The 12,425-nt window shown below is 37.5% G+C and overlaps 1 protein-coding gene across 1 annotated transcript; it reads right to left on the bottom strand.

Annotated features, from left to right (window-relative positions):
* Positions 1–258: 258 nt before the first annotated feature.
* Positions 259–2,617, bottom strand: LOC139893029 (amino acid transporter AVT6C-like). The gene is made up of 5 exons (XM_071876167.1): positions 2,230–2,617; positions 1,644–1,796; positions 1,350–1,553; positions 476–938; positions 259–385 (listed from the first exon to the last, which is right to left on the bottom strand). The coding sequence occupies exons 1-5, from the start codon at positions 2,615–2,617 to the stop codon at positions 259–261; spliced, it is 1,335 nt and encodes a 444-aa protein (XP_071732268.1).
* Positions 2,618–12,425: the final 9,808 nt, after the last annotated feature.

Here is a 12,425-nt window from a genome sequence, read left to right as displayed (position 1 = left end):
TATATATATATATATATATATATATATATGGATATGGATATGAGACGTAGACAATCATTCCCCTATCCGAGAATAAAGACAAGTCATTTCTCCGCTCAAAGTGAAAATACTCTCAAAAGTAGATAAAGTCATCCCTCTCGGATGTCGAATAAAGGGATTGCTTCCGAGTGAACCTCCTAGGAAATTTTTTTAAAAAATAAAATAAAATTAATTTAAAAATAAAATATATATCACCACATAGAGCAATGTTCATAAAGACTAAGAACTATTTCCGAAGGCGCTGAACAAATTAGTAGAAATCGCAATAGCGCTAGTCACAACGGCTAATATCACCACAATTATCGCCATCGCTCTATCTTTTCTTGTAGATATTCCATGAACATCCCTATATCAACATAAACATAACTCATTACATGTTTAAATCAAACCAATCAGCCATAAAATACATACTTGTATGAAAAAATTAGCACCATACCTTAAAACAATAGCACCAGGGAACACAAATGCAATGCAAGCAACAGCGGTTGATCCAATGAACTGATAGAAGTACCAAATATTCGGGATAGCAATCGCTATGAAATATATGAACGAAAGCAACACGATTGTGAGTAACATGAATCTTGAAGTGTCATTTGAAAGAAGAGATTTGCGTGGGAAAATCATTTCGTCCATGTTGGATCGTAGACTGTAAAAAATTACCGGGAAAACTAACATAAGATGTAATGCGTAGCTAAGCCTAACAGCTGCGTTGATCAGCAAGCCACCGGGTGAATTAGTTTGATCAAAGTTGACTAACATATCGGCCATGATCGAGTCGCCAAAAAGAAGGTAGCCAACAAAACCAACGGCCAAGTAAATTACAGCACTAAGGATTAAAGAAATCCGAACGGCTGATGTCATGTTTGATTGATTTACAAGTTCTGCTCGTACCGGATGAACTATACATTCCCATAAGAACAAGAAAAGGATATAGTCACACAGGCACATATCAAACTCTTACAAAATGTTGATACACATTGTTCAAATTATAAAATGGATGCCATCTCATCAGATTTGATGAGGTGGCGTCTACGTGGATGCACATGTGGCGACAAATGACAAAATTTACCTTTATTGCGATCTTTTCAAGATATAAATCTTTTATACGTACTAAATTAATATATTTAAAATATGTATTCTTTATGGCAATCGTAAATCTGTAAAAGTGATATTCCCTTTATTGAGAAATTTGGTCTTTTATGCTATTTTTTTGGGCTATTATATTACCATATATACTCTAGAACGATATTAATCAATTAATCAATACATGTAATAATAAAAGAATAATATGATAGAGTGTGAATTCTTACTAGTAACATGGCATGCAAGTGCAGTGGCCATGACAGGTATGGTTGTGAAAAGATTGAAGAACGAAAAACCATCACTAAAATCGGGAACGAGTCTAAGTTGTTGAGTTTTGCCTTCCAACATTGCGTAAATCGCCATACCAGATATGATAATAACAAAAATTACTGCTAGAAGAATTGATACTGCTGAAGCATGACCCAATGACTCTGTCAAAGTCAAACAGTAACAATAAGCGTAACAGTTAGTCAGTTTGACCTTAAAAGTCAAAGCTAGGGTAAGTTGTTATTTGAACATACCTACTCGAGGGAGCAAAACAAGCGGAAGCATAACGAAAATGACAACGAATAAGACGGAATAAGCACGTGTATTCCACCAATGAAACCCAAAACATTCTTGTAATATGCCAGAATGTACTACACCGTCGGATTGGTCTCCCGACAGAACATCCCCTGCATACAATGATCTCAGTTAGGTTTTTTCATATCATATGCAATTAATAAAAGAAAAAAGAAAGACATGTAACAAGTTTTCATCACAAAAATTTGCGAGTAAGAAGCCGTAATGGGAGTACTTTTGTCAGATGTACGCGGCCTAACCCTGAGACTTCTTGTTTCATATCATATGCAATTAATAAAAGAAAAAAGAAAGACATGTAACAAGTTTTCATCACAAAAATTTGCGAGTAAGAACCGGAATGGGAGTACTTTTGTCAGATGTACGCGGCCTAACCCTGAGACTTCTTGTAAGAATATCAGAACCCTAACAAGCTACCGTGGTTAAAATGACATTATAAGCTTTGGTGATGTATGTAATTAATAATTATGCATATCTTCAATAATGGTGTACAAATCAACTCTAATAATTAACGGAGTTCATGCTTACCAATGATAATCAAGTATATAATAAGCGCGCCAAGGTTAGTTATAACGACACATGTTTGAAGCGAAAGCGAACCGAACTTCCCGAATGATTCAGCCATAACGCCTCCATAAGTATCCGACTCACCCGTATGATTAGTGTACCTCAATAAGAACTCAATTGTGACCTCCATCAAGAACCCCATTATCAATATCACAACAAACCCCGGGATTATACCCAGTACTTTGAGTGTTGCTGGAATCGACATGATTCCAGCACCGATAATGCTTGTTGAGACGTTGAATACGGCTCCGGATACGGACGAAATCTTGGAGACTTCATTTTTTAGTTGGTTTGATTTTGGTAGAAGTGTGGTGGTTACAACTGAATCTTTGTTGATCTCTGATTTCATGATTGCGTTTTGTGAATTTGGTGATTGTGATGGGATCAAACTTATTATGGTGGTCAGGAATAAATATTTGATTTTATGGTTGGTTATATAAAGGATTTAATGAGTGAAAGTTATGGCCTTTGGTATTTGTTTTCATTATCTGAATTTGAAAGCACTCAACTCAAGGTAATACTATATATTAAAAGAATCAAGGTCACGAGAAGTAAACAAGTTCAGCTATTTTTTCGCATATCAGTAATTTGTTTTGCTGGTCTATAAAAAACAGATGGTTTTGATGTAGTTAGAATTATCGGTATTTACAACGGCCAAATAACTAACTAGAATTAGTTCATAACTATGATGATATGAGTCGTTAAAATAAAAGATCAATCTAAACAATACATTTTTTATCCAGGTTCACAGGCAAATAATAAACCAATAAAATAACCAAAACAAAACTTTTCAGTTTTTCGAAGTTCAAAGGTTACAAATATACACAGGGTGTCTCGAAATAATAAGTTTGTAGAAAAAAACACGTCTTCTAGCGTACTGCAAGATCAAGAATAATCACACCTTGATTTCCACCATAACACAGGATCATGCCACGATCAGAACTAATAAATAGGTGAATAGGTAAACGGATAAAGTCTTCCTACTCAGTCTACCCAAGAAGGGCTACTCAGATATATACGATCTAACAGAATTATTAAGTTCCCGAAGTGTATGGTTGGCAAGGACACCCAACCTAGTGTTCCTTTGAAAATCTGCAAGACCCACCCCAAAACAGTCGAAGGAAATTTACCACCGGGGTCCCCAGACATGTGACAGAGCAACCATTACTACAAGAGTTGTAAATTCTTACCGCGAATGAGGATTGAACATCCACCTATTTTAAGTTCAAGCTTCCACGTAGCGAGTCTCGACTTCAAAAGTACCGATCACTGAACTATTGCTACATTGGTGCCTAACCGAATTATTACTTGACTACATTTCCAATCATCTCCCTCCCCAACTCAATATGTTTCTAATGAGGTTGGATAAGGTAATCTTCATATTCCCCACAATAGTTAGATGTTCATATTTGATACGGTGAACCTTCGCCAACTTAGATGTTCATATTTGAGGTTTAGAACTATAGCTATAAACTAGTTGTTGAACCCTCGTTTCGCGTCGGGGGTTCGGTTTTCAATGTATTTTATAGCGTTTAGTTTGTAAAATTATTTCGTGACTAAAGAATGATGTCGTTGAAGCGCAACTCGGGTCGAACTAAAAGGTATAACCCGTGAAAGATTTAAATGTTATTTTAAATTAACAATATATGTCCATCTCCGCGTTTAGCTATGTAATTATCGACTTTTATATTTTAAAAATTTAACAGCAAAATCAACGTGTATGAAAAGTACCCCAAATATTTAGCATTTTTTTAAAAAGCGTCCGTTTTGCGTATAGTTAGTGACATACTGTTCCTAAAATTATTTCGAGTTTAACGATGGTGTCGGAAAAATTTAACTCGTTGTGAGTGAGAAGATATGACCCGTTGAATATTTGGGTGGAGTTTATTTAAGATTTTTTATGAAAATAATTATTTGACACTTTACCTCTGTTTGAGGGGTCAATTTGAATATTTGAAAAAAGTGTGGGGGTCTTTGTTGGTGTGGTGAAATTTAATTAGAATAAAAAAAAGGTGAAAGGACGAAAATGCCCCTAGTTACTATTCACCATTTTTGTCTATTAGATAATATCGAGTTTAACGATGGTGTCGGAAAAATTTAACTCGTTGCGAGCGAGAAAATATGACCCGTTGAATATTTGGGTGGAGTTTATTTAAGATTTTTTTATAAAAATGGTTATTTGACACCTTACCCCCCTGTTTGAGGGGTCGATTTGACTATTTGGAAAAAGTGTGGGAGGCTTTTTGGTGTAGTGAAATTTAATTAGAATAAAAAAAGTGAAAGGACAAAAATGCCCCTAATTACTATTCACCATTTTTGTCTATTAGATACTATAGTAATAGTAATAAATGTAAGGCCGTCCATACAGTATCTACGTATTCATACAAGAATTCACTAGTAAACACAGACAATTCAATCAAAGCAATGAAAATAATCGGAATCAAACACAAAAACACAAAATCTGAGAAATTCATATAGGAACTTGAGAAATCAAAAAAATAAAAATAAAATTTCACAAGCACAAAATCTGTGTGTCAATACAAGAAATCACAAATGAACAAAAACAAAATCCAAATTTCACATCCATTTAGTTGGATAACAACCAGTTTAAAACAATAACTCAGCCTCCCGGTGTTCATAAAAAGTATAACCGCAACAAAGTAACATACAGAGATAACTATAAACATAGTTTCACAAGAATTAATAACATCAATTAATCAATATAGCCCTAATGAAAATCAGAACCACAAAAAACAACGCAATTTCATGAAATAAATTAAAAAATCACAAAAAATCATAGTTTTGAATCTTGGTTTTATTTTTTGATAGAAAAAATTGATATGGTTACTTTATGAAGGATGTTATCCCACATAGGTGGGAGGAGAAAGTTGGAGGTAGGTGACTTGGTTATAAAAGGAGGGCTAAGTCTTCATTCTAATTTGCACCAATCAATACACTTTAAGTATTTGATTATTTATTTCTTTCTTACCCTTGTTTGAGAGTTGTATTAGTTAAATATTTTGGAGAGTGTAGTTGGCTTAAGAGAGTCGTCTATATCATTGTAACAATTTGTGATATAGTGTATTCCTCTCTTTGGGGATCGGTGGTTTTTCTCCTGTTTTGGAGTTTCCACGTTAAATCTTGTGTTGTGTATTGTTCTTATTTCTTTACTATTATTGTTGGGCTGGGTGGTGGGAATTAGTGAGACCGTAATTTCCCAACAACTGGTATCAGAGCGTCAGGTTTGACGGGGGTCTCGGTTATAGGAGTCGGAGTATGCTCTGTGGTTGGCACGGGAGTGGATCGTCCACATCAGAAACGAGTTCTATTGATCGTATAGGGTATCTGGTTAGACAATATTTTTTTCTGATTCGTAGTAATAGTTGGATTTGTTAGTGGCGAGTTGTGAATTTCCGATTTAAAGGGTCCTGGCTACCTGCTACATCTTTTGGCTATTCGAAACGTGAGCAAAATCAGAGAAAGTATTGTTTATAGGATACGGATACGATGTCGAAGCTCAGTAAAATGAGGTTTGATGTAGAGAAATTTGATGGGATGATCAATTTTGGCTTATGGCAGGTTCAAGTCAAGGATGTGTTGATTCAGTCCGGGTTACACAAGGCATTGAAAGGTAAACCCACCTTTATTCCCGGCAGTAATTCTAGCAGTAAGTTCGATGAAGAAGAATGGGATGATATGGATTTGAGGGCAGCAAGTGCGATTCGTTTGTGTCTTGCAAAGAACGTGCTTGCAAATGTGCACGGGTTATCAACGGCAAAGGAGCTTTGGGTTAAACTAGAGCAGTTGTACCAGGGCAAGGGCATCTCAAATCGGTTGTGTCTTAAAGAACAATTTCATACTCTGCGTATGGATGGGGGTTCAAAGATTTCAGATCATCTAAGTATTCTTAACGGTATTGTTTCAGAACTGGAGACTATTGGAGTTAAAACAGATGACGAAGATAAAGCTTTGAGGTTGATATTATCTTTTATCATCGTCTTATGAACACATGAAACCTATTTTGATGTATGGGAAGAAAACTCTGAAGTTTGAAGACGTTACTAGCAAGCTCCTATCCGAGGAGAAAAGACTGGAAGGTAACGGGGTCTCGTCATCAGGAGATACGATAGTGTTGTGTTCGGATAGGCGAAAGAGAAACTCTGGGAAGAATCTGGTATGCTGGAGGTGCAGAAAGACTGGGCATGTAAGGGTTAATTGTCCAGGTGGAGCTAATCCGGCAAATGGCTCCAAAGACGCTAACATTGTCTCCGTTGTTACGGAGAGTAACGAATTCCTCTGAAGTCACACCATCCTCATGGTGTGTCCGCGCCACCATGGAAAGGGATGTTCGTTAGCGGTTCTACAATTACACATGGGCATTGGTTTGGCGTTGATGCAGGTTGTGTGGTGGAAACTGATGTTGCAGCTGATGGGACTTTCGGGAAAGCCAAACAGGGAAGTTGCACCATAAAGTTTCAGCTGGTTGTTCAACAACATGTGCCGAGGTGAAATGCTTGGAATATGATATTCTAAGTGCTATACTCTTAATGGTGGAGTATGATAATTCTTGTTAAGAGTTATGATTGTCTGTGATGACAATGATTGTCGGTTTAGACAATGTTCGATAAAGATGCAAGTTTTGTCTCTTGGGAGATAATGTCATCGGCATGAAGATGATAATCTTGAAGTTGTCGTCGAAGAAGCATCTATATCGGTTATTCTTATAATGTTGAAGTATGGTTATCTTTTTCTATAAAAAAGGTGGAGATTTCTTGGTTTTATTTTTTGATAGAAAAAATTGATATGGTTACTTTGTGAAGGATGTTATCCCACATAGGTGTGAGGAGAAAGTTGGAGGTAGGTGACTTGGTTATAAAAGGAGGGCTAAGTCTTCATTTCAATTTGTACCAATCAATACACTTTAAGTATTTGATTATTTCTTTCTTTCTTACCCTTGTTTGAGAGTTGTATTAGTTAAATATTTTGGAGAGTGTAGTTGGCTTAAGAGAGTCGTCTATATCATTGTAACAATTTGTGATATAGTGTATTTCTCTCTTTGGGGGCCGATGGTTTTTCTCCTATTTTGAAGTTTTCACGTTAAATCTTGTGTTGTGTATTGTTCTTATTTCTTTACTATTATTGTTGGGCTGGATGGTGAGAATTAGTGAGACCGTAATTTCCCAACACTGAATTACTCTTCAAATCATAATTTCAAAATCATAGACAAAAGTAAATTCATACACAAATCACATAATCATAAAGAATCAAACAAACCCTTAAACACTTTTTTCACAGTAACAGCCAATTCAAAATAATTATATAAGTTATACAATAAAATAACAAAAAGCTTGTGTATCCATACAAGACAACTTTACAATCCTTAATTTTCACAAACCCAAACGATAATAATCACAAGAAACGACTACAAACAACTTACAACTAATACAAAAAAAAAAAAAAAAAAAAAAATCATGGAATCCAAACAATTTGCTCAATAACATGTCAAATGGATTGAACAAGCAAGGGTCTCCTATTCAATTGCACAAGAATCTCCTAAATTTGTGTATTCAAACTAAAATATACTCACATAAAGCAAAATTTATTTGATATAAACACTAGCCATCACAATAAGAAAGCAACAAAAAGATAACTACAATACAAATCAAATCAAATCTTGTAGAAATAATCAAGATTTCACAAAACAGAATCGGACAATACATCATATTCCATATTACACCCTATAAATCTTCTATTAAAACCTATTCACAAACCTTGACAATTAAGAACTGAAGCACAAGAAAAGAAAAGGTTATCTACAAACAAATCAAATTCGGTTAAAAAAATCAAACATTTCACAGATAATGTCATAGAGCCATTATAAATCCTAGTTTTCACAAACCACCACAATCAAAAACAACAAACAGTAGCTAAAATTAATTCAAATCCATACAATCTAAAATCAATCGACAAAAGACATGCAAACAAACCAAAAACCATACATTAAATCAAAAATTCCGAAGACTCATAAAATCCATAAAAACCATGATATTCATAAACCATAATATTCACAAACCATAACACCACATCGAAACAAAAATAACACACCATCAACAGATCAAATCATACATTTAATGTTAGGAAGAGGAGATCGCCTGGACGTTGGGAGATACAAATTTGAGAGAAAAACAACTCTATTACTCACAAGAATAGATTTACAGAGTATTACAAAACTCTTACAAAAAAAAACTCTCAAACTCACACACACTCTCTAGGTTGTGATTATACTTCTCTGAGTGATTTTGGGATGATTTACAATTGAGGTTTGCACCTCTATTTATACTAAAAATTCTATGGCGGTGGAATGGTGTGAACGGAGATGGTGGGCGGCCGTCATCGTGTTCATCTTTGCTTCTTCTACATGGTGTTCAAAGAAGGCTACTTTGAACATCTAGAAGGTGAGCTTCTAGATTGTAGGCTGAAAACTTTCAATTCTCCCCCTCCAGCCGAATCCACGAACATTCCAGTTATGTCTCTGCATAACTCCAACTTCTCTCGAGTCACCACCTTTGTTAACATATCCGCAGGATTCTCCTTTGTATGGATCTTCACTAGTCTCAACAGTTGTCGATCAATTACCTCGCGTATCCAATGATAGCGAATATCAATATGTTTTATACGGGAATGGTACATGGAGTTCTTGCTCAAATCTAGAGCACTCTGACTGTCACAATGTACCTTTGTACTCCTTTTGCTTGATTCCAAATTCTTGGAGATAACGCTTTAACCACAACATTTCTTTTTCAGCTTCTGCGGCAGCAATATACTCTGCTTCAGTTGTGGATAATGCAACACACTTCTGTAGTCTTGACTGCCATGAAACAGCTCCCCCTGCAAAAGTGTAAATGAATCCTGAAGTAGATTTCCTACTATCAGGATCTCTGGCCATATCAGCATCTGTATAGCCTTCCAAGATTGGATCAGCTCCCCCTTAACAAAGACATAGATTCTTTGTACCTTTAAGATATCCGAGAATCCATTTTACTGCATTCCAATGCTCTTTCCCGGGGTTGGAGAGAAAACGACTCACTGTTCCCACTGCATGAGCAATATCGGGCCTTGTACACACCATCGCATACATCAAACTTCCAACTGCTGAAGAATATGGTACTGAAGACATCTCCCCGATCTCTTCCTTGGATGAGGGACAAGAACTCTTGCTTAACTTGAAATGGTTGGCTAATGGAATGCTAACAGGTTTGGCATTGTTCATATTGAAACGTGAAAGCACTCGTTCAATATACTTCTCCTGAGATAGCCATAACCTTTTATTCTTTCTGTCTCGGGTTATTTGCATTCCCAAAATCTGTTGAGCCTGTCCTAAGTCTTTCATGTCAAAAGACTTAGAGAGTTCTTTCTTCAGCTGGTTGATCTTCGTTGCGTCTTTCCCTACGATCAAAATATCGTCTACATATAGTAGAAGAGCAACGAAATCTTTTTCAGAAAACTTCTGAATGTAGACAAACTCATCTGCTGCAGTTTTCTTGTACCCGTGACTCACCATGCACGAGTCAAACTTCTTGTACCACTGCCTAGGTGCCTGCTTTAAATCGTACAAACTTTTCTTCAGCTTGCATACGAGGTTATCTCCTGAAACCTCAAAACCTTCTGGCTGCTCCATGTAAATTTCTTCATGTAAATCTCCATGAAGAAAAGCTGTCTTTACATCCATCTGTTCAAGCTCCAAGTTCATACTTGCGACCATTCCAAGTATGACTCTAATTGAAGTCATCTTGACTACTGGTGAAAATATCTCGTCAAAATCAATCCCTTTTTTTCTGTTGGAATCCTTTGACTACAAGTCGTGCTTTGTATTTCACCACTTTTCCACTTTTCCATTTATTTTTCAGTGCCTTCTTCCCGCGTGGAAGTTCTACAATCTCATAAGTTTGATTTTTCTGCAGAGAATCCATCTCATCCTGCATTGCGAGCAACCATTTTTCTTTATCCTTATGACTTACTGCTTCATGAAAACTCTTCGGTTCTCCATCTTCAGTAAGTAGAAGGTACTTGGATTCTGGATATCTACTCGATTGAATCCGACCTCGTACAGATCTACGAACTTCTGGAACATTCTGAGGAGATCCACCATCATCTTGACCTTGTGATGGTGCTGGAATGTCTGGCAGATGGGGTTGTGGCTCCCCCTGCTCAGCACCGTCATTTTCCTCATTATCTTCTACTTCTGGCATTTCTTCTTGCACTGAAAATTCATTTCTCATGAATGATTCCGTTGTTGCCTCTGGCACCTGAGCAGCAACATTTGACTTCTGAGATATTGTGGGCTTTTCAATATCTTCTATTGCCTGGCTTTCATGGAACATCACGTCCCTACTTCTGATCACCTTTTTCTCCTTTGGATCCCATAATCTGTATCCAAATTCTTCATCTCCATAGCCTATGAATATGCATGGAGTGGTCCTTGCATCCAGCTTCTGCCTGAGCTCCTTGGATACATGTGCGTACGCCAAACATCCAAATACTCTTAAGTGAGAGTATGATGGATCCTTTCCAGACCAAAGTTTCTCCGGAACTTCAAAATTCAGTGGTACTGATGGAGATCGGTTGATCAAATAACAAGCGGCTCTGACTGCTTCTCCCCAGAATGGCTTTGGCAGCTTAGCCATACTGAGCATGCTCCGAACACGTTCCATGATTGTTCGGTTCATTCTTTCTGCTATACCATTATGTTGAGGGGTACGTGGGACCGTCTTTTCATGTCGGATGCCATATGATCTGCAATAGGCATCGAACTGCCTGGAAGAGTATTCACCGCCGTTGTCGGATCGAAGACACTTTAACTTCTTTCCTGTCTCACGTTCTACCATGACATGGAACTGTTTGAAGTAATCGAACACCTGGTCCTTCGTCCGTAAGAAATATACCCACACCTTTCGAGAAGTATCATCGATAAACGTCAGAAAGTATCGATTGCAGCAAATTGATTCAACCTCCAAGGGACCGCAAACATCAGAGTGTACCAGACTGAGTAACTCTGATTTTTTCGTTGAAGAGGAATTAAACGAGACTCTATGCTGCTTACCAAACAGACAATGATTGCAAGGATCTAGTGCAGCATCCTTGTCTACATTGATAAGCTCCTTCTTTATTAGGGTAGACAACCCTTTCTCACTCATGTGACCGAGTCTCTGGTGCCATAAATTTTGTGAAGCCTCCTTTTCTGCAACATTAATACTGTCTGTGCAGATCTTCACATGAGTCTTGTACAGTGTGCCACAAATGTGTCCTCGAGCGACTATCATAGCGCCTCTTGACAATTTCCATGTGCCTTTACTGAAATGACTATCATAGCCCTGTTTGTCGAGAGCTATCCCAGAAAGTAAATTCAGCCGAAGATCTGGCACATGGCGGACATCCTTCAGAGTGATTGTGCTCCCGGAACTTGTCTTTATCCTGACATCTCCAATTCCGACAATCTCAGCGGAACTGGAATTTCCCATCTTCACAACTCCAAAATCACCAGCTTTGTATGTTGTGAAGTATTCCTTGTATGGAGTCACGTGGTAGGAAGCTGCAGTATCTACCACCCATTCCGTTTCTTCTCGTGAGACGTGAAGGCATGTCTCATCATGGGTTGAACAATAAGCTACATCACCAGAGATAGTCACTAATGTTTCTCCACCCTTATTCTTCAGCTGTGAACTGCTTTGACCTTGTTCCTCTTTCAATCTATAGCAGTTCTTCTTCATATGTCCCTCTAATCCACAATGATGGCATTTATATGTTGGTTTTCTGCCATCAGCTGACCTGCCCCTGCTCTTGCTTCTGCCTCTACATTTATTTTTGCTACTCATTCGCTGTCTCCCCCGATTCTCTGTGACAAAGGCATGGGTCTGATCTGTGCCCGTGTCCTTTCTCCTTGCCTCTTCACTGAATAGGGCATCCTTGACCATTGACATGGTAAGTTTGCCATTCGGTGCTGAGTTGCTGAGTGTTACTACCAGCGTTTCCCAACTATCGGGAAGGGAACTAAGTAGCAGTAGCGCCTGAACTTCATCGCCAAGCGGTATCTCTACAGACGATAACTGGTTGACCAAGTTCTGGAACTCACTGGTATGCTCGGCAACTGAAGTTCCACT

Source organism: Rutidosis leptorrhynchoides, chromosome 2, assembly GCF_046630445.1.
Source record: "Rutidosis leptorrhynchoides isolate AG116_Rl617_1_P2 chromosome 2, CSIRO_AGI_Rlap_v1, whole genome shotgun sequence".
Taxonomy (NCBI): Eukaryota; Viridiplantae; Streptophyta; class Magnoliopsida; order Asterales; family Asteraceae; genus Rutidosis; species Rutidosis leptorrhynchoides.
The sequence above is the reverse complement of the archived record's forward strand: the minus strand, read 5'-3'. Positions and strand labels throughout refer to the sequence as shown.

What these genes read in the sequence shown, in the direction of transcription:
- LOC139893029 (XM_071876167.1), bottom strand. Translation starts at nt 2,617, where the DNA reads ATGAAATCAGAGATCAACAAAGATTCAGTTGTAACCACCACACTTCTA. An exon ending in TGTTTTGCTCCCTCGAGTAG is followed by an intron (nt 1,554 to 1,643) that starts GTATGTTCAAAT and finishes TGACTTTGACAG; the next exon opens with AGTCATTGGGTCATGCTTCA. An exon ending in ACTTGCATGCCATGTTACTA is followed by an intron (nt 939 to 1,349) that starts GTAAGAATTCAC and finishes GGGAATGTATAG; the next exon opens with TTCATCCGGTACGAGCAGAA.